The following is a 23,608-nucleotide window of genomic DNA, read 5'->3' on the forward strand; positions in this document are numbered from 1 at the left end:
GCTATGTAAGTCCAGACAGGGTTTCCCTGTATAACAGTTCTACCTGTCCTAGAACTAGCTTTTGTAGACCAGGCTGGCTTAGGACTCACAAGAATTCACCTGCCTCTGCCTCCTGAGTGCTGGGATTAAAGGCGTGCCCCACCACCTCCCGGCCTAGAACTGTTTTTTTTTTTTTTTTTTTTTTCACTGTAGCAGAATACAAAGAGAATTTTTTTTTTTTTTTTTTTTTTTTTTTTTTTTTTTTTTGTGACTCTAAATTATCAATGTGTCAATCTTGTTCATTATGCACTGGGTGGGTTAGGTGTAGCAAAGACTAGCTCATATACCCTTGCTAAAAAAACAAAAAAATCTAAGACCACAGTGTTGAGGAAGCAAGAAGGAACCCTTTCTATAGAGATCCACTCTGAGGAGCCCAGCTGATGACTTCTGAATGGAGGTTAACCGGCAGTCTAGCTCTCCACGAGGTGATGCACCGTTGTTACCTGTCCGTGAGGAAGGCGATATTAAGGAACTAGAGCGCTTTGGCATCAAAGCGTCACAAACGCTAGGGAGACTTTGTGTCCATCCTGCTGTCTGTGAGCTCAGGATGGCTCCCCAGACATAGATCAAGTGACTTCCTAGAAAAATATCATTCATCACAACAGCTTAAAATAAAATATCTCCAATCTTATGTAAATTTCATTAGAGATAGAAATCTTTCCACAAAGAAGTAGGGATTTTAGAGCTAAATTCTACTTGACATTTGAGGCTGAGTGCTCTAAAGTTAGGCAAAGTTTGCCAGAGAATTAAGAAGAAAAGAGAATGCCTCCAGCTATTCTACGATGCCTCTCTGATGTGCCCCTCAAATATGATAGAACAGTGTAAGAAAGTGGAATTCAGATCACATTCAAGAAAGAGGTTTAAATACCAGGGACCAGGAAAACTAACGGGCTTATCACTGAAATGCAGGGTTCACTTGACATCGCGAAGGAACTATGGATCTAAAGATAAATGTGATTGATTTCTCTTAACATTTCACAAGTGATCACACTGAAATCCCAGTTTGGGAGCCACCGTTATGGAGAGGTTTTAGACATAAAAAAGAAATGCTGTGTATTAAAAGCCCCATCATTAATTTGGCCCATAGAAATGTACATAAACATTATATAGGGCATGAGCCGGTTTGAAATAAAAACATGATCATTTCAAATAATGTTGAAAGGCTTCTCAGATAGTTCCACATCTATTTATGATTTAAGATAAAACACTAATCGGAGTAAAATAATAAACTTTAAGGTCTATAGCTATTGAACAACAACAAAAATAACATCATTTTGAGTGGTGAAATTTTCAAAAGAATTCTCTTCAAAATTAGAGAAATGTCAAATATTATCTGTATTATCTTATGCAGCTGCCTGCTGAGACAGGGAAAGAGAAACAGGTACCAGTGAGATGATTCGGTGGTTTAAGGCACCTGCCAGTAAGTTTAACAATCTGAGTTTAATGCTGGGATTGAACTCACAGAGTAGAAGGGAAAAAACAAGTCTACAAGTTGTACTAACACACACACACACACACACACACACACACACACACACATACACGTGCATACAAATGTCATAAAATTTACTTAAAAGAAAGAAAAAAATCTGTTCTAAAACCTAGCACTAGAAAGGAATTTGCATTATTCCTAAATTATGAGATTGTTTAAGGAAAACACCAGAGCATACACACTCTGGCTGAGGGGAGATTTTCTGAACTGCTGGAAACATCAATACACATCATGTACTAACAAACAAAATATATTATCTTTAGAGAAAGTTTTACCATGTAGCCCAGGCTGGCCTCCAGTTCTTCAATTCTTCTACTTCAGTCTTTTTAAGTGTTGAGACTACAGGCATGTGTCATTCCTCCCAGCTATAAAATATTTTTTCACTATTTCAAAAATTAATACTAAAGTACTTTTACTATAATCAGGAATAAATCTAAGAAATGACACACAAGGTATGCTTGAAGAAAATTTCAGTAATACATAAATGTGTGGAGTGACCATTTATAGTTAGAAAGATTCAGCTTGTAAAAAGTCATCTTTTTTCCAAAAAGAATTATAGGTTCAACAACATTTGTATTAATATATAATTAATACCCGGAACTGGAGAGATGACTCAGCAGTTAAAAGCACTTACCATTCTTTCTGAGGATCAGAGTTTGGTTCCCAGAATTCACGTCAGGAGGCACACAACTGCCTTTAAACCCAGCTCCAGGGCATCTGATGCCCCCTTTTGTCTTCTACGGGTACTTACATGCAAGTACATATACGTGCACACAGACACAGATACATATAAATAAAGAGCAAAACAAATCTTTTTACCTTTAAAAAAGAATATTATCAAATGTAAAAACAACTAGTAACTTCATCAAATTCTAAAACTCATGAAAGAAATATGTAAAGCCTAGGAGTGGGCCCATGAGATGTTTAGTTGACAGAGGAACTGGTTCACAGACCTGCTGATCTCCCTCTAATCCTTGGATTCGACAAGGTGTCAGGAAAGAGGCAATTCCTGAGACTTGTCTTCCGGCATTCATGCTTGTTCCCCCCGAACACACACACACTCAGGCACTCACACAACACATGTGCACACTGTACACTCACACACATATACAGACACACATATGCACACCCTCCACATACACAATACTACACATACATGTGCCTGCACACACAATACATACATATGCACACACAATGCACTCATACCACACACACCACATGTCTATCTCTCACATACACATACACACACACACACCATACACATGCACAAACACAAGTACACACACATACATACCACAATACATAGGCAGGCACATGTGCACACACCAACCACATGTGCACACACCACACACGCATGAACACATACCACATACATGTACTCAAAACAACTTAAAATTCAAGTATAAGGCTCTTCTGAAAAAGAATAGGGAGTGATGGAAAGGTATCCAGATGTTTCACAGCTGTGTAATCAAGGAATGCTGCTGTTGTTGCAGAGGTAGATGGCTAGAGTAGTGTGGTACAAAATACTTTCAGACACAAAACCAGAGAAGCAGCAAAGATGGACCACAGGCCCCTGGGGAAAAGAAGGGCTGTTTTATAAAGGTATACAGCATTAATTTGCCCAAAGATGAAAAAGAATCCTTCATGGTTTAAGGACTCTAATGTTAAAGGCAAAACTCTTTTTTTAAAAAAATAAAGGTATGGATAATACTGAGTTTGGCCAAAGTTATGTCTTATCGAACTTTTATTAATCTGTGGGGATTAGATGGGATTTTCCCATGTATAAAACACAATAAAGAAAAAACTTACTTTCAAAAAAAATAAAGGAAATAGAAGAATATTTTTATCACTTCAAGGTGGCAAAAGATTTCCCAAAGGTGTTAAATCAAAATAGAAATGTCTGATAACAATAATTGTATTAAAATGACAACTTTGCTTGTTAAAACACACCCAGAAAAAAATTTAAAAGGAAAGACACAGACTGAATAAAGATACTTATAGTGGATATAATTGATAAAGCAATGAAATACAAATTATATATATATTATATATATATATATGATTCCTAAAAATAAGTAAAAACTTCACAGTAAAAAACATGACCAAAAATTTTATGGAGAAGTAAATGTGACCCACTTACAAATATATGAAGATATGATCAATCCATAATTATAGTAAAAATCAGTACCAATAAAATGCCAATTTATTTGCAGTAGTTTTGAGTGTGAAAAAGATCCAATAATAAGTGTTGCAGAGGGACTCAAATTCTACAGTCACAGAAACGATTTCACTCTGTTTTACATAGTTGCATATTTGCATGATCTCTTAGCCAGCAGTTCCTCACCAAGCAAAAGTCTTTGGCAAAAGCTCCTGAACAGGAACCAAGGCAGCATATCCTAACAGCCAAAACCAGACACAAGTCAGAGGGTGGTGGACAGGCGAGCAGCCAGATACAGCAGGGTTCCCTGTCGCATTAGATTACCCAGCCCTGGAAAAATAAATAAATGCCCCATTGAACTCAACACCCTGATTGGATCCCAAAGACATTACAGCAAGCAGAAAACAGGAGGCGATCCAAAGTCAATCATATCCACAACTCCACATCTCAGAAATTAGCCAGATGGAACAAGAGACTCGTTGGGAACTTATGCATCAATGACAAAAAAACGGTATTGTCTTAAAAAGTCTTGAATGATGACATAGGATTCCAAGGCATGGTTACTTCCAGATGCCATGTGTTGGCCAGGTGAGCACTAAGGGAGGGAAGAGGAACTCAGGCCCATACACTGAAACTGGCAGTGATCCCGTTGTAAGCTAAATTTTACCCCTGGTGTCCATTTTGTCTCATAAATCATATCTATGCCACACACCACACATTGTTTTGTATTATCTCAAATGCATAGACAGTATCTTTTAACAAAAAATGTCACATTTGCTTAAAAAAAAAGGAAATCTAAATTTGAGTTACAGGAACAGTTTACCACCATTGAAATATAATGGCATTTTGTTGCTGAAATTGACATTTATAAGCTACTATATGCATAAGGTACTTATCCACTGTGCCATCCCTTACCTGTTATGACACCGAAATATCTAGGCAGCTCCTATGTGATCTACTCATAGGACTAGAATGTTAAGGGTTTGTGTCCTGGATTGAATGTATTTACTTATTACAAGAGGGCATCAGAATTTTAACTTCTTAATACTCTTGCCCTTTGAATGACTTATCTGTAGGTGTATTATTAATGGACTTTATATTGTCAGAGCTCGAAGGAATTTAGAAACTGGTTGGTCCTGGTCTCTCTCCTTAGGAATGAGCACACTGAGATCCTCAAAGTCAAAGTGGCTTTTCAAACACAGAGAAGGCCAGAGGACAGAGGATGTTTCTGCTCACTTCTCTTGTTCCCAAGGTCCATTCCCTAGCAGTGAACACTGGGTAGAGGGGGATCAGTACATCTGACTCTTACAGAACTGCCATTAAGATGACTTTCATAAAGAAAATGTGAGATATGCTCTCATAAGAAAAGCACATCTTATGCTTAGATCTTAGGCAAAGGGAAAAGGAAGGAAAGTCGAAGGCCACAGACACCACTCCTGTCTGGGGAAACAGAAGAGGACACACAGGACAGTGGCCTCAAGGGAAATCATCATCAATTAATTAGGAAATGAACACCAGTTGGATTCAGATGCATAGATCTTCCTTTACCGTGTTGATAGTTGTGGAGTGGTCTCTAGAAGACCGAGAGGTTCAGCTGGAACATCGGAGTCTCAGTTTATGGCTGGGACAGAAATGGGAGGATAAATATGTTCAAATCAGATGTCAACAGATGATTGAGACTGCTTTGGAGAAAGGAAGATACAGGATAGTTAAAATGCTACTAAACCTTTTCTTCCTCCCAGAGGTGAAGAAACTCAAGTTGCATTTTACTACACAAACTTTTGCTTTGGACTCTGCAGTCTGAACGACTCTGTAAGAAAAAAAAAAGTATCTTGTTATGAGCCCAGTGTGAAGGTACAAATCCATCATCCCAACATGTGAATCCCAGGAGGATGGAAGTTTAAGGTCATCTTTGTCTAGATAGTGAGTTTAAGGCTAACCTGGGCTACCTGTGAGCCGGCATCAAAAACAAAAGTGGGGCTGGAGAGATGGGTCAGCAGCTAAGGGCACTGGATGGTCTTTCAGAGGACCTGTGTTGGATACCTGTGTAGCACCCACACAGTGGCTCAAAGCCCTGAGCAACTTCAATGCCAGTTTATCCAATGCCCTCTTCTAGCCTCCAGAGACAGCTGGCATGCATGTGGTACACGCATGGAGGATCAGGCAAAACATTTCCACACATGCAATCTTTAAAAACTTTAAGCATGTTATTTAAAAATTTTCTTTCTCCTTTAGTATACTATCAAAAAAATCTACTTTAATGGCACTGTGGGAAATAAAGTCTGCTACTATGGTGTTCGCTATTAAGTGTCACTATTAAGTTCTCCATTTTTTCAAAGGTTAAATGAGCTTGAGAGACCAGATGTGGTAGGCACTTGTGGCTACCGATCAATTTAAATCTGGATAGTTCATTTGCAGGGCATGCTGGTAATACTAGCTTTCAAAGATTTCATAGCCAAGGACAGAATACAGACTATATCATTGATTTTTATAATAATTACACATTGAAATGAAGATACGGCGACCAGAGTTGGTTCAGTAAAAGATACTATTAGCACCAATTCCATCTGCTTCTTTTTCCCTTAGATAATGTGGTTCCTAGAAAACTAAAAATTACCTATGTGGTTCATATTATGTTTCTGTTGAAGAGGAAGGGCCATGTTGGAAGCTGGGGGTTTGTTCATACCAAATTCCAATTGTGCCTGTTTTTAATTTTATTGTCATTAAGTAGAATTTGAAAATGATGTTTTCCCTATGGATTCTGATCAGCCTCTGGGCTAGCATGCAGACTTGCCTCTGAGGCCATCAGCAAGCGGTTTGCTCCCTAAGTCTTGCCCAGTGCTCTCAAGTTTTCAGCTGACTCGTGAAACTTCCCAGCATTAGTAGATTAGCTGCCTGCTGATGGCAATAATTGCATTCTTTCCGGAATACAGCTAACTGGCAACATTTTTCTTCATTTTCTGCTGTCTAGTTTGGTTTTGGACCGAGAGAGAAACATCTGTGGAAACGGATATAAAAATAATGAGTATTTATGCAATTAATCACTGTGTGTCAGCTGTGGTATGAAAAAAATAGCAATGCCCTGAGAAACAGCCAAAGGGGCTCTGTAAGGATTCCTGGGCAGGCTTTGGCACAACTTGCAACCCATTTTATTTCTGGGCCAAATGAAGTGACACGAAACACCGCTTCACAACTTTAAGCAAAGGAGGTGCGTACAAACTGAATAAAGAGGAAAACACTTTAAGGAGCGAGCTGAATGGTAAATACGGTGTCAGTAACTTAACAAGCAGTGATTAGTTAGTGTTTCTCACGTATTTAGCAAATACTCGGAAAGCTTTGGGATACAAGGGCACCATTAAAAACATCCGTCAGATTCCTATGTCACTAGCCTACATATGTAGGTTAAAAAAAAAATAAAAAGGAGGTCCAAATTTCCAAGTTTCACATCCCAGTGGGATAAATATTCATTTTCTTTCCATGTTTCAGGTTTTGAGAAGTGTCCTTAAAATTAAGGTCACATTGGAAACAATCTGTCCCTAGACTGAAGGCTGAGAAGGATTTCCAAATGTCTTAGGAAGGGAAATGAAAAGTGGGTGTGTTTATATAAAGTGAAATCATTTTCCCACTTTTTAAGCAGACTACAACACGTGGCAATGCTTCTCACAGATCTATCTCCTTTGCCGGCTACAGAACAAAGACGTGGGGAGGAGGCAGGGCCAGGCAGATCCTCGATTTTCTTTTTTTTTTTTTTTTTTTTTTTTTTGGTTTTTCGAGACAGGGTTTCTCTGTGGCTTTGGAGCCTGTCCTGGAACTAGCTCTGTAGACCAGGCTGGTCTCGAACTCACAGAGATCCGCCTGTCTCTGCCTCCCGAGTGCTGGGATTAAAGGCGTGCGCCACCACCGCCCGGCTGGGCAGATCCTCGGGAATGCATCTCCAGGAGGCTGACAGAAGGACAGAAAAGCCACAGAGAAGCAAAGCTGAAGCCTGGAGTTCCCAGTGCTGCTCAGGCTAGGCAAGCATATTGGCATCCCCCAAAAACGTACTAAGAATTTAGGTCTTTCAAAGCATGTGTTTAGAGGGCTGGATAGATGGCTCAAACGTTACGATGGGCCACTCTTACCGAAGACACAACTTGGGTCGCCAGCACACATGGCAGTTTGCTCACAACCACTTGGAACTCAAGCTCCAGGACACCAGACACTTCTGGCCTCTGTGGTCACCTTCACACATAGGTACATAACCCCCCCTCCCCCACACACACATACACACACACATATACAATAATAAAGCTGTACATGATGGTGCACACCTTTAATCCCAGGACTCAAGTGGAAAAGCCAGGCAGATCTCTATGAATTTAAGGCCAGCCTAGTCTACACAGCAAGTTCTAGGCCAACCAAGGCTACCTAGTCAGGTCTTATCTCAATAAAACAAGCAAATATTTTCTTTAAAAGTTTGTTTATAACCCAATGGTTTGTTGGGCGTGTTTAGAAGAGACCCAGAGGGTCTTTAAGGGATCCTTTGGATAAAGAGACGTGGGGGAAAAGAGTAAACATCAGCCTGTGGTGTTGTGTGGGGCTCCGGGGTCCAGTGTCTCTGTGTACACCAGCTATCCTCTTCTCCTTGCTGGATGAGAGCAAACAGGGCTCTTCCCTGCAGCCCTTTCCACACTGTCATGGTAGCCTCCGAAGGAACAAGACAGTGTTGATCATGGTGTCCCTTGGGCTGGCCAGTATTTAGAAGCTTTTCCTGGCCCAAGGATCCTACTTTAATGCAGCCCTCTTTCAGTCCACGGTTCTTTGTAGCATGAGAAAACTAATCCTACAAAGTAGGCCTGAGTCCAATAGGAGATCAGCCATCCTTCCCCTTATTCGGAAGTAACTCATTCACTGCTAATAAACAACAAATGCCTTTACACTAAGCGCGGGTGATAAACGCTCAGTAAGGAACAGTAAGAAGCGAATGCAATCTGGGGTGGCATTGCCTCCAAGAGAACAGCAGAGCAGAATAGGGAACAGCAGCTCACACGATGACCGAACTTAGATGATCTGCTTTGAGAATCTATAACGTTTTTATTAATTTGCTGTCCTAGTTAGGGTTTCTATTGCTGCAATAAAACATCATGAGTGAAAGCAAGTTGGGGAGGAAAGGGTTTATTTGACTTGCACTTTCGCAGAACTGTTTATCACGGAAGGAAATAAGGATAGGATCTCAAGCAGGACAGAAACCCGGGGCCCGGAGCTGACACAGAGGCCGTGGAAGAGTGCTGTGTATTGGCTTACTCTCCTTGCTCGCTCAGTCTGCTTTCTTATAGAACACAGGACTACCAGCCCAGAGATGGAACCACCCACAAGGGTCTGAGCCCTTCCTTATCAATCACTAATTAAGGAAATGCCTTATAGCTGCGTCCTCTGGAAGCATTTTCTTAACTGAGGTTCCCTCCTTTCAGATAACTCTAGTTTGTGTGTCCAGTTGACATAAGACTAGCCAGCATATTCAGCAATAAATATACAGTAAAGTAGAATTAAGTGGAAACTAAACAGAATTTTACGAAAGTGAGTCAACAAGAGGGTGACACGGGTCACTGGGCCAAAGGACATACTGCATAATGCTGGTGGCCTGAGTCCAATCCCATAATCCACATGAAGATGGAAGGAGAGAACTGGCTCCACAAAGCTGACCTCTGACCTCCACGCATGCACCGTGGAGTGCACACGAGCACATACATCATACGTGTACACCGATAATATTAATTAAAAAACGAAAAAAAACATAGTGTTCAATGCATGGAACTATAAATTATTTAGTTCTGGATTATCTGGACATATTCGCTGACTCACAGCAGGCTACCAGTACCCTGCCCTCAGCCTTTCTCCTGTTTTATTTCTTTTGACACTGAAAGGCAATGCCTAGGAAGTGACGGAATAGCCACTACACTGACTGCAAGGCCAGTTTAGCGGCACCACAAGGATCGGAGATCGGAAGAGAAAGCATTTTTTTTTTTTAAATGGCAAAATACCCAGCTTCTTGAGAGATTGGTCTAGAGAATTGGTCTAGATTGCTCAGAATCTTGGCAAGGCAAGCCAACTTTAAAATACGGCGCAAGTGTTGGTGGAACAGCCAGAGGCACTCCGGCACACACGCACAGGTAGGGCATTGGCATTGCTCCTGCTTTGGGTCCTGTGGCCAAAAAGTACAGTTTGTGCAGAGCAAACCCGAGAGACTGTAGAAGTGAGGATTCCGAACGAAAGATCTGTAGCCCCTTTCAAAGCCACACAAGTTTCTTTGTTACCAATGAAAGCTATGTGATAGAATTAAAAAACCTGTCTTTGTTCCTTGAGATATTTGCCATTCTTGGGTCCTATCACCAAAGGGGGAAAAAAAATCAGAGCGAAAAACAAAGCCAATCAAATCCATCCCTTCTCCCATATCCCTTCTTCTAAGGGGCCCAAACCCTCTTCCCCCCCTTAGAATGCATGTGCAGCCTTGCCCTTCTTGCCTGCATTAACATTTTGCATCTCTACAGCATATGAAATAGATTTATTTTTTTCTGTAGTGTGTAAATATTGTACCAGTCAAGAAACTTTTTAGATATGAAAATTCCCCAGTGATATCTAACTCTAAACATCTTTGATGTTCAAACCTTAAGAGAGCTATCAGAAGGTCAAAACAGAGATTGAAAGTAATTTAAGCAATCAACATGAGGTACTAAATGCCATGACACAAATCCAGTGCATTGAGGATCTGCCAACCTCCACACTCACATTCATATATTTTTATCACCATAGGAGCTAAAATAAAATACATAGAAATATGTGGGTTCTGTGCTGCATCCTTTAAAAGCTATGACTTTATAGAACACAAAACCATAAACAGAGAAGCTATAGACGTTTAGGAAACAGTGATTTACAGCTCCATTTGAGAAGGGAAGAGAAGAAATAATTCCAATGGGATTCCTTTCCAGAAAAAAATGTTGTATCCTCAGATGTAAACAATAACCAACCACCTATTGAGTTTACATGGCAGAAAGGTAAAATCTGTTTAATTACAAAATAAAGCCTATCCCTGAAAAATTCAATTCCCTGTTCTGTTTTAAACAGTGCCCCTGTGTCGTAGGCCTTAGAGGGGTCCATCCCATGATGTGGGCACCATTGGTGGTCTAAAAGACCCACATACAAAAAAAATAAATAAATAAAAGACCCACACAGACTGTAGCTCTGAACAATTCTAAGGTGCTTTGACAAAATATTGACAATGTAAAAAAGGGACTCAAAGATGTGATATGAACAGAAAAAAACTTCAATATAGACCTGTGCTTCTCGGTGTGGTCTAGGATCCCATGGAGACATTAAGTATTAATGCAAGGGACAATTGCTATTTATTCAATTTTATCACTCATCAGTTCCAAAGTATTTTAGTGGGACATGAACTATGGATAGAGGGAAAACAGAACTGACTGTTTTTAATTCGCATATTAAGGAACTTTACTTTCAATGTAGCAAAGATCTGTTTTGGGAGGGAAATCAATTTATGCACAATTCTTAAACAGTAGTATCCTTGAGGTTAAAACCTTCCATCCTGGAGAAACAAATGCAGTGTTAAGGGGAAATAAACAGGATATTTTTTTTCTAAAATTATTTATTTATTTACTATATACAATATTCTGTCTGTGTGTATGCCTGCAGGCCAGAAGACGGCACCAGACCTCTTTACAGATGGTTGTGAGCCACCATGTGGTTGTTGGGAATTGAACTCAGGACCTTTAGAAGAGGAGGCTATGCTCATAACCGCTGAGCCATCTCTCCAGCCCTAAACAGGATATTTTAAAACTGGGAAGTGAAACAACAGAACTTTTCTCAGGAGAGGTGAAACATTCCACATTGAACGGATGCTCATTAAGACAGGAAGTAAATAAAATAGCTTTAGGAAGTCCCTGAAACTGATCAGATTCACTAGGTCCCTCCCTCATCAAGAGAATATAAGCAAAAAAGACTGCCCAGAGACTCTCGCAGACAAGCCTAACAGCTTGGGAGAAGCAGAGCCCACCATAGCTGCCCAGAAGACTCTCAGACAAGTTGACTTACCTTGAGGGAGGTTCAGACCAAATGGACCACCTGGAAAAAACACATCTAACTCATTGAGCTGCCTACAAGTTGTGCAATGAGCTCCAGGTTTCCACTTTGGTAAGCTGTCACCCATGAGTCATTTTTGCTCCTGTAAATAACCCCTCACCAAAACTCCTGTAAGTAAGATCAGTAAAACTCACTGGTTAGATTTTGGTGACATCTATAAATGGTCTGTCACCAGTATCCTGTTTGGGTTGACATGTTGGTTCACATCTCTCCAGGAATAGTGTCACACAGCAATAACAATATAGTTCTTTCTCAGAGTGACTTTTACAGAAACGATTTTAAACACGTATGACCATCTCATCATGATGCCAGTTCATTTCCTCTTCCTTTACAGGTCATTCTATAGCTCAGACCAAGCTTGGACTCTCTACCTTCCTGCTTGAGTCCCCACTAAGTGCTAGAATTGCAAGTGTGTGCTTCTAAAGCCACAGTGCTTTTAGTTTATAGCTGGAATTGTGCAAACAAAATTTCTTAAAAAGTTGCCTCACTAAATTCAGGGTACCATTCAGTGGTCTTGCCATTTTGTCAAAGAAGATGTATATTTAACTTATTATCTTAATTATCTTAACTGACTTAGCACATGGAAGTCTCATTGACAGTTGCAATAAGATATTTAAGTAACACACTTCTGTCTGAAACTGCATGATGCATGATGCTGGAATGTATAGTTTACAAAATAGGTTGCAGTGGAGCTCATAGAAAAATACTATTAAAGTTGGTGTAATCAGATAGTTTACTCTATTAATACATATACCAGATTTAAAAACTGGAATATTTACAAAATATACGTTCTATAATATAAATGTGTAAAGAATTAGAATTTACAATATTCCTGTAGATTAAAGTGAGAAATGTAATTGGGAGGGCAAGAGATTCAGCTTTTAAGTTTGGTAATTTGGACAGCATTCCTAAGAAGTTCAATCTATTATTGTGATATCTGGGGCTCTGAGGTAGTTAAAGGACACATATTAAGACTCACAAGGTCTCCTCTTGGTGCAGGAGGAATCTCTAGGCTTTACCTGGCCCTCATCTTAAAGCTTCTAACTGCAGGGGGCTGGAAGCCTTCTGGATAACTTAGGGATAACTATCTCTCTTCAACCTTGGGACTGGAGATGGCCTAACTTCCGCAATGTGTTAAAATGTTCCTACACCTAGGAACACAGTTTAGTGGAAGAACATTTTCCAAACATGCACAAGGCCCTGGGTTCAATCTCCAGGACTCAAAATCAGTGACTAAATTAATATTAATACAACTTTCAAGCTGGGCAGTGGTGGCTCACACCTTTAATCCCAGCACTCCGGTGGCAGAAGGAGACAAATCTTTGCGAGTTCAAAATTAGCCTCGTCTACAAAACTAGTTCCAGGACAACCAGGGCTACACAAAGAAACCCTGTCTCAAACAACAACAACAACACAAAAGAATCCAACTTGATTTAGTAATTTAAACATCACAATATGAACCACAGCATGGGCGAGAACCACTGGCCTATAATCCCAGCATTTGGAAGGTGAAGGCAGGAGGGTCAGTCATCCGAGTTCATCTTTGGCTACATAAGGAATTTGAAACAAGTTTGAGCTCCACGAGACATTCCCCAAACTAAGAGGAAAAAAGAATATGCAAAGCATTATAGCAAGAGTAGAAGAGAAAGAATTCAGGAAACCAGAGCTTAAGGATTTTTCCAATTTTTTCAAAGTTTGTGAAGAAAACTGGTCATGAGATGTTTAGTAACATCATGGTGTCCGAATGTTTACTGACACCTGCTTTAGGAAACATTAGGTCAGCCATGCAAACCGTCCCTTTTATTGGTAGCTTTTAGAAGGTGTCTCATTTGTTTTAATGCTACAAATTATTGTCACAGATGATCAATCAGCCATAGCTGTCAGAGTGTTTAGGATTCAGGCTTACTTTTATCTGCACAACTTTAATTTCGTCAGATCTTGTGTCAACGAGAGACTTCCTTCTCTGGCCTCTTCGGTGTCCAAATTTGCACTTATTTCTCATGACTTGCTCGTCATCTTCTATGGGTCTTCGAACATATTTAAAGCGATCTTTGAGGGCTCGTTTCCATAAAAACTGTGTGAAATAACAAAGCAGGCCAATCAATCATTAAAGACTGCCTAATCTTTATAGAATGACATAATTTTTGTATGCCACCCATAGGGTTGAAATTATTTTTATTTTATTATGATAGAAGCCGTAAATCTACCCTTAGATTTATCCTGACAACACTTTTGAGATGTTATTGTTCAAATTATAATCCCCAAGTACAGCTAAGGAAACAAAACAAACAAACAAACGAACCAAAAAATCCAAACAAACAAATGTACTTTATTTCCCTGTGAGCAATGGAACAACTGAGGAAACCTTAGTCAATGATCTGACATTTAGTTATTGCCATTCCTGGTTTCATGGCTCAAGATCCAGCATTCCTGGATTCTCAGCAAGCTCTACAACATAGGTCGGGAAGAGTCAGATTCCAGCACTAAACCTAGTATGTACTGACCAAGTAATTTTCAGTAAGTGACCTTTTTAGTCTAGGTTCTTCAGCTACCAAATGGAACAGCATGGTATTTCCTACCCAGTGCACTGAGTGTGTATGCAGGTGTACAAGCTGGGGTGTTTCACATGTGTGCATAGGCATATTGAAGCCAGAGGTGAATGTTGGGTGCCATTTTTCAGGAGTCTCCACTTTCCCAGCACAGGGATCATAAGTATACATGCATCACCACGCTTTTGGTGTGAGTGCTGGCTATTAACCTTGAGTATCACGCTTATGTGGTTAGAACTTTATTGACTGAGCTAAATGAGAGAAAGAGAGAGACAGAAACTCTCCTAAACCATGTTTTAAACCATGTTTTTAAAGACAATTTTGGTGATGCTGGGTGGTGGTGGCACACATCTTTGAGCCCAGTGCTCAGGAAATAGAGACAGGCAGATTGCTGAGTTTGAGGCCAGCCTGGTCTACAGAGCAAATTCTAAGACAACTAGGGATACACAGAGAAATCCTTTCTCTAAAACAGAGAGAGAGAGAGAGAGAGAGAGAGAGAGAGAGAGAGAGAGAGAGAGAGAGAGAGAGAGAGAGAGAGAGAGAGAGAGAAATTTTGTCAATAGTTACTTGTGGAAGATACCTAGAAAGTACTGTTCATAAAGCCCCTTGACAGTTCCAAAGTCCTAGTGAGCCATTCCATAGGCTCAGTCTGGGGCTGGTTTGCGCCTCGATTAAGCCCCAGGGCATGTGCAAGTCAGCAAGGCTCCATCACCTCCCACAGGCTTATCTGTTCTGTCACTGCTGTTTCACAACAGCAAGAACTAATAGATGGCTTGTGTTTTTTTCCTCAGTCCTGAAATATGAACTAGTTCAAATAAATTTGTTTCTGTTCTTCCTACAGCTCGGAAAGGACCCTAGCTGTGCTGAAGCTATTACAGCCATCAATTGCTAGGGTATTCACACATCCCTCAGTCTGAAAAAGACCAGTTAAATATGATCATCCACTTGAGTGTTCACTCTGTATTTAGTGAGCACCTGCTATATGTACGTATTGTGAGTTATTCACTTAGCAGTGTGAGGTATGTAGACTCAGAGGAAGCTATTTGTGCTGTAGAAAAATTCCTTCCCAGCCGGGCGGTGGTGGCGCACGCCTTTAATCCCAGCACTCGGGAGGCAGAGGCAGGCGAATCTCTGTGAGTTCGAGGCCAGCCTGGACTACAAGAGCTAGTTCCAGGACAGGAACCAAAAGCTACAGAGAAACCCTGTCTCAAAAATCCAAAAAAAAAGGAAAAAGAAAGAAAGAAAGAAAAATTCCTTCCCTCCCCCATAGTCTCCAGCTGAAGAAGATGTGAAAAGTCCTACACAGACACAACCTTCCTAATCATTCTGAAACTGCATGCTTCTTGTGACACGTGCAGCAATCTGTAGCACGGGGCAAGTGCATGCTCCAGGTTGCAAACCCGAATATAACCAGTAAGAAATGTTCAGATAACTGTGGCATGTGTGTCATCTGACTTGACATCTAGGGTGAAAAACAACAAGTTCAATCCCCAGGATGGCAAAAATTACTCAGCAAACAGCAACAACAGCAAAAAGATGCTTAGAGATGTCATCAGTAACTTGTTTCTAAAAAATCATGTAGCTCAATCAACATGCAGGAAGAAGGAAAACACCACAATAGCTGATAAGCCTGGAATAGCAGCATCGCAGCTTTCCACCTGCCTGCTGGCGCCACCCCTTTCTCTTCCCCAGAAGACATTTCATGATGCTTGAGGACATGTGCCAGGATTGGAGTGGAGAGGGAGCTATGCACACCTAGTGGGGGTCAAGAGTCCTGTTCACTGTCCCAGGATGATGCCCACTACAGAGAACTCATAATTATTCAGCACCAAGTGCAATCATATGAAGAGAAATCTTGTTCTCGAAAGCCCTGTGGCAAACCACTGTGTAGATTTGAAAATTTATGAGACAGGCAGTTAAAATAAAAATCACCCCTAAAAGTGATCAAATATTCTCTCCCCTCTTTTTTTTCCCTCCATTTCTTTTTACACACACATAATCTCTCAATATACTTAGGCATTTTCTATATCATACAATTTAGCATGAGAACCACAACCTTATATACAGATGTGATGAGAGTTTGGGCAAATATCTATCCATGCACCAGCCCCCACTTACACTCTTTAATTGTCCAAACGAGGCCACAACCTGCTAAGTAATTTTCTATGTCTCTTTATTATCTTTACACAATATCTGGGAACACATAGATCAAATGCCCACAGGAGCCCAGTAGACATTATTCATTACTTTGTTGGAATATCACTTCATAACCATAAGGTGAAGGTCAAAATGTAACTGGAGGGGTAGGAGAGAAGATTTAGTGGTAAAGGTGTTAGTTACCAAGCCTCATGACCTGAATTTGATTACTAGGACCTACACAATGGAAAGAGAGAACTGATCCCCGCAAATTGTCCTCTGCATCCATCTATATGTCATACACACACATACACACAAACACACACACACACACACACACGAGAGAGAGAGAGAGAGAGAGAGAGAGAGAGAGAGAGAAGAGAATTGAATTGAATTTTAGGTTTCTCTTTGGTACCTGGGTTATGCAATACCATGTAAATGCCAGGTAAGTGTTGCATTGCTTGGGAGACAATGACAGAAAAGTAATCTGTTCAAGTTCACTACACGTACACCATCTTGGTCCTAACTACATAGCACTGTATCAGAGACTGATTGAAGCTGAGGTTGCGGGATTTACGGAGACAGAGACGAGTCTGGAATTCTATTGCTGTGTCACTGATCAGATGGCCAGCATTATATTATAATATAATATTATATATTCTCGAATGGAGAAGGAGCACTGAAGGTCAATGCTACCTATCATGTCTGGAGATGTCAGAACCCCCAGATTTGTGTTGTTGTTTGGTTTGCACTATTTTGACTTTAGCAAAAGGAAAATTGGGTTCTTTTGTAGCATGCTTTATATACTGAAAGGCATTTTTAAAAAGGGCATCATGCTTTGTGAGCAAGAATGCCTGAATTCTAGTCGTGACTGGCTACCACATCTTTTCTGCTTTTGGAGGGGGAAAAAGAATTTTTTAAGGCCATCTGTCATCCAGAATCTTCTGATTTTACCTATATATGTGAAGCATTTACCTGAAGATGGAAAGATGATGATGAAAGAAAAGGAAGGAAGAAAAGCAAAACGGAGAGGATGGAGGTGGGGAGGGAAAGAGGAAAAAATTCCTTCCCAGCATGTAGTTGAGATGATGAGGTAATGAGATGATAGATGGAAACACATCTATCATGCTAACCATATTTACCAAAATGGACTCATATAAAAACAGGGACGGGAGTAGCAGCTTATCTTCAAGAACACAAACCTATAGCTTCTCACCACTGTTCCTCAAATCATCCATTTCCTGTTACTAAATTCCAACTTTTTGTTACAATTTTCAAGTACTTTTTAAAGTTTATTGTTCAATAATACTAAACATATTTCCACTGTTACAGTGAACACCTGAAGATGTTCTTGTCTCCTGTGAAATGGCATCTCATGAAGCCCAGACTAGCTTCAAGCTCCTGGTCCTCCTGTCCCAGCCTCCCTCGTGGTCATACCTCAGTTGGCATGCTGTTTCCTAAGCATGCTTGAGCAGCGGTTCTCAACATTTGCTCTCCTTAGAGCCTTGGGAATCTTTTGAAACTTTTGCTGTCAGGATCTGCCCTTACATCATTTAAATCAGAATCCCTGGTGCTCCTGAGGACAAACACCTTGAAGCTAGCTTTCTTTCTTTCTTTCTTTCTTTCTTTCTTTCTTTCTTTCTTTCTTTCTTTCTTTCTTTCTTTCTTTCTTTCTTTCAAGAACACCTTTGGAATCTATCTAACCCAGGCAGAAGAGATGTGAGAGGGTGGGTGAGGCAGGAGGACAAGACTTCAAAGCCAGACAACTTCTCCTTTGATTAGTTCAGAAAGCAACAAGCGGTCTATCAATAACAGCTTTGATGCTACCAAGAACTCTTCTGGTCACTTACGAGACCTGTCAGTTAGTTAGGAGCTCCTGGGATGCTTTAGGAGAGAGATAGAAAGATGGGGACTCACAGATGAAGACAAAGATACACGGGATAGAGTCAGAGAAGGAATAACAAAGAAGAGGGGTGAGAGAAAGGGGAGAGAGGCAAGAAAAGAGAGAGAAGGGAGAGGGAGAAAGTAGAGAAGAGAGGGAAGGAGAGAGGAGAGAGAGAAAAGAGAGAGAGAGAAGAGAGGGAGAGGAGAGAAAGAGAGGAGAAAGGAGAGCCAGAGAAAAGACAAGGAGAAAGAGAAGAGAGGAGGGAGAGAAAGAGGGAGGGAGAGAGGGAGAGAGGGAGATGAGCATGGTTTCCTGTTTCCACAATGTTTCAACCCTACACGAAGAACTATAGGCAACTAAGAAATACTGAGATTGGGAGAAATAGTGTTCCTCAGAATAGAACACACCAATTTATTATCCAATACCAAGTGGTCATCCCTGAAAACATATACACAGCATGCAGACTAAACGGGTTATACTTAGGAATATATATGTGTACACACACACACACACACACACACACACACACATACACACACACATATGAATGTAAAAATGAATAAATTTTATGAATTTGAAAGAGTGAGGAGAATATATGAAAAATTTGGAGGGAGAAAAGAAAAGGGATAAATGACATAATTATTATAATCTTAAAGATAAAAGAAAAATTAAGAAAATGAAAAAAGACACCAGAGCTGGAGTGGAAAATGCAAAACTCTTATTTCAAGTCAACTGAGATGGACAGGAAGATGGGGCCATGCAGTCACTTACAAAGCCACAGCCGTCCTCATCCAAGAAAGGATGGGCCTGCAGCAGAGCGTTGACCACATCGTTGTACTGCTGGGTGGTGGGGTACCTGTTCACAACAGATAAAACAGCTCATTTCCAGCAGCCCCCAGTAAAGGCGAGTCTAAGGAACACACAGGTTTCCTCTAAACTTTCTCTTGCTGTGGTGTCTTTCTATCTTGTATCTTTTTGTGTGTGTGTGCGCGCGTGCATGCATGCATGTGTATGTCTAGGTATGGAGGCCTGAAGTTAACCCGTTTCCCAGCACAGTCAACCTTGTTGAGACAGGGTTTCTCACGGCAAACTGGGCCCACTGGTGGATTAGACAAGTCTGGCTGGCCAGAGAGTACCAGGCACCCATCTGCCTATCTCCCCTCGCGCCCCTCCCTCGGGCAGAGCTATTATCACAAACATGTGCTGCCATGCCTGGATTTTTATATGGGTGTTGGGGGTTATGCAGCAAGCACTTAACCACCTGAGACGATGGCCACAGACCCTCTTCTAAATCCACATATTGAACTTTTATTCACTTTGTCAGCCACAAGCCAAGGAGACCTGGGCCCACACAAATTCTACTCTCCTCTGAGCACAGATCACCTCCTCACTATTACTACTCACAGTGAGCCTTCCAGGTACTTAGTCATATCTGCCTGGAGAAACTCGATGATCCTTATCCTCATGCTGTGATCAGGGCACTTCTGCTCCGCCAGCATGCACTTGACATCATAGGGAAACTCTGGTAAGATATAGGATTTGGTCCATTGTAACGCTTTATGCCTTGCTAGAACAGGCTTCGAATTTTTTCTGTGGGATAAAAACACAAAGAGTGAAATTCTGTGTCGCATCTATATGTAATGTATTAGTTCTCTACACTCTGAAGACCACTTCCTGACATCTGAACATACCATACACACATAATCACATGGGTTTAGAATTAAGTTCAATGCTGGAAAATATTACTCCATATGTCTTGAAGAGCCAAGTTGTAATGCATATCTCAAAACTGAATAAAATATTTAATAGACAGAAGTGATAAACTGCAACTCTGCCAAGCAAGTGGAGTCACAATGAATCAGTTTTAATACCCAGTTAAGAAGATTCTTCTCATCTACTCTACTGCTGTTTGTAGCAAAATACAAGATGCATTGGACTTGGTCCTTGACTATTTCAATAAGGGAAAGCTGGTCTCGACACTAAACTCAGGCTCGGTGTTCTTATTCCACAAGATTCCTGGTCCTATGGAAGGCAATGGGAAACTATAAGTTCACAAACTCAGTCATCTGCTGCCCAAGGCTGCAGACAGCTACACAGACTGTGCTGATGTTGATGGCTGGACAAAGACTTCTAAACATAAGTTTACTAAAATCAACTAGCTGTGCACTTGAAACTGGTAGATTTTATGTCATTTAAGTTCAACATCAATGAGACTGTTTATAAAATTGAGCTTCAGAACCGTGCTGAAACCTTAAATCAGAGCTTATGCATACACAAAAAAGGCTTCAAAATAAGACTTAGAAACCACCATTAATCAACGGCAGTAGGCAGCTGTCACCCTAGCTCACTAACAGGATCGCGTAGGCTGGAAGTGAAGGAGCAGTGCGAGCCAAGTACGAGACAACAGAGACATGTCTTAAACTAGTCTAAACAGGTTAATTCTCTGAGCATAGTTGAGTTTGGTTGTTCAAATATAATTCAAATGCATTTTCAAAAGCCAAGCTTCCCTTAGCATTATAAGTCATCCTTTATCAGAACGCACGTGCTGTCATGGAAGGTGGGGACTTGGGACACCGAAGGCATCTCTAGCTATCCTTAAAGTAAGCTGCCTCCCATTTCCTTCCTCTGGCATTCACCGTAGCCACGGTGAAAGACGTGACGACAATAAGCACACCACTAACTTCACACTGGGCATAAGACAGCAACAGGCAACTCTCAGACATACACTTCTACCTCAGCTCAAATCATTTCCCATTTCACTCACCCACTCAGACAACATGTGCGGGGAGTCTCTCATGCTGGCTGCCCTGACACCACCCGCATTTCCTCCCAGGTGACTTAGATCCTCTCATGGTAGATTCATTCTCGCTTATGTCCAGAGACTGAGGGTAGGAGGTGAAAAGACAATTTTGAGGACTAGACTTTACGTGGCCCCAGAGTCTTAACGGAGGTGATGGAAGGAGGTCACTGTTGAATCGGCATCCATCCCTTTTTCTCCAGTGAATGATGTGGGAGTGTCATATATCAATCTGTTGATTTCATTGGTTGAGTAATAAACAAACTGCTTGGGCTCATAGCTTAGAACATAGGTGGGTGGAGTAAACAGAGCAGAATGCTGGGAGGAAGAGGAAGTGAGGTAAGACGCCTCAGACAGAGACGACATGCTCCCTGCTCCCGAGCAGACACACGCGATGACCCAGGATGGACGTAGGCTAGAATCTTCCCGGTAAGACCGGTGCTCACAGATTATTAGAGATGGGTTGATCGGGATATCAGAATTAGCCCGTAAGGGCTAGAGCTGAAGGGCCAAGCAGTGTTTAAATGAATACAATTTGTGTGTTGTTATTTCGGGGCATAAGCTAGCAGTCGGCCCGTGGTGCTGGGGACGCAGCCCTTCCGCTCCTATTATAACAAGTGAATGCTTAAGCAGCAAAGCTAGCCGCCCACTCTCTGTGCCCTTCTAAGGCGGCTTTCACTCATTTCATCAACAGATAACTTCGGTATTCCAATAGTGTCGGAGAGAACTTAGTTCAATCTCTGCCCTTTTCTAGTCCTATTTTTTTTTTTTCTGTATGTTTCTCGTCCTCTACATTAGGGTCGGGACTATAAGTCATGAGATTAGTTCATCAAATATTCAGAATGCATTATAACCCATTTAGAATCCACTGACGATAATAATCCATCATGCTCCACTGAACAGACAAGACAAACCAGAGGCATCAAACGTTCCTTTTCTTCACTTCTAAACAATCAACACACATTTCTGAAGTGAATATAATCTAAGCAATGCAACTGAATATTAGTTAAAATGGATATTATGCAAGAAAAATAACTCCCCAAAGTTAACAAATGTATTCTAATTCAGATGTAGATAACTACAGCTACAGCTACTTTCCATCTGTAAAATTATATTTGTACCACACTAAAAAGATCTGTACTACTGTGATGATAAAACTATCCCCAGTACTTTTAGTAAGCTAGAGTTTAGCATAGCCCCAGCAGGTTGTCCCAAACTAACTCCAGGAGTCGAAAGGACTCCCAAGTTAAAAGGACACTAATATTTCTCTTCTCACTTCTAAGTCAGGGTTCTTAGACAAGCTAACCACCACAAATGCAGCTCTGTTTCCAATTCTGGGTATAAAATAAGCCTGCAAGCCATTTAAAATATGTTAATGTGACCCCCCCCCCAGTCTGAGAACATACTGTTTGCTAACTGATCAGTTCAGGCAGTGATAAAAATACATATTCATGATAAAATTTATAATAAAGAGAGCAATGACAAATGGCAATGCCATTATTACAGTTCCAAAGTTGTTTCATATACTGACAAATGATAATTACATATATTTATAAGATTAAAGAGATACTGTAGTATACCTATGGTATATTTATACAATGGGGAATTATTGAGTCAAGCAGATTAACCTATCCATCATCCCCAATTCTCCTCAGTCACTTCACCTGCCCAGCTGAAACATTATATTTTTAAATTGCGCACTAATTTTTTTAAATGATGAGATGGGAGTTCTCATAAAAGGCTCATTGGTTTTCTAACTTTGTCTAAATTTAATAAGAATGAAAAATCATTCAGCTCTTTCCAAGAGCAGACTAACTGTAGTTTAATGGGGTTCACATAGGGTAATAATGCTATTTCTGTGAAGAACAGGTTCAGCGGAATATCAGCCCACTAAAGAAAACCCTTGACAGGGAATATTGCTGAGCATCAGTAGGAAGCAGAAGAGACCTGGCTGTTACACGGGGGTAGGAACTCTTTCTTTGCAGTGTGCAGACCATTGCTTAGCAAGGTTAATGTATGGTGATTTCTCTTAAGAGAGTGAGAAAAGCAAACAGAAAGAATTCACATCCATATCTTCATTTAAATCCAAATGGTGCCTCCATGCACTCTCCCCATGACTTTCTTTAATTTTTTTTTATCTTAATCTCTTCTCAATCATTCTTTTGATAATGCTTTGTCATCAAGTCTCCCTTCTGTTTTGAAGGTTTATTTTTATTTATGTGTATTTATGCCACATGTGTGGGTACCCAAGGAGGCTGTAAGAAGGCTCCATATTCTCTAGAGCTGGAAGGGCTCACAACTTGTAAGTTGTGAACTGCTCAGTGGAGGTATTGGGAACCTAACGGGTACTCTGGAAAAGCAAGTAGCAAGTGTTGTTAACTGGTGAGCCCCTTCTCCACCTGCTAAGAGTCTCTTTTCC

At 40.7% G+C, this 23,608-nt stretch overlaps 1 protein-coding gene across 1 annotated transcript in view; it reads right to left on the bottom strand.

Annotated features, from left to right (window-relative positions):
- Positions 1 to 23,608, bottom strand: part of Samd3 (sterile alpha motif domain containing 3) — a 48,912-nt gene that overhangs the window by 12,623 nt on the left and 12,681 nt on the right. The window contains exons 4-6 of the mRNA XM_005360901.2: positions 19,797 to 19,982; positions 19,164 to 19,248; positions 13,729 to 13,896 (exon numbers count right to left, since the gene is read on the bottom strand). Coding sequence (XP_005360958.1) covers positions 13,729 to 13,896; positions 19,164 to 19,248; positions 19,797 to 19,982 — 439 coding nt within the window. The remainder of the gene's footprint in view (positions 1 to 13,728; positions 13,897 to 19,163; positions 19,249 to 19,796; positions 19,983 to 23,608) is intronic.

The sequence above is a fragment of the Microtus ochrogaster genome, linkage group LG4 (assembly GCF_000317375.1).
Source record: "Microtus ochrogaster isolate Prairie Vole_2 linkage group LG4, MicOch1.0, whole genome shotgun sequence".
Lineage (NCBI taxonomy): Eukaryota > Metazoa > Chordata > Mammalia > Rodentia > Cricetidae > Microtus > Microtus ochrogaster.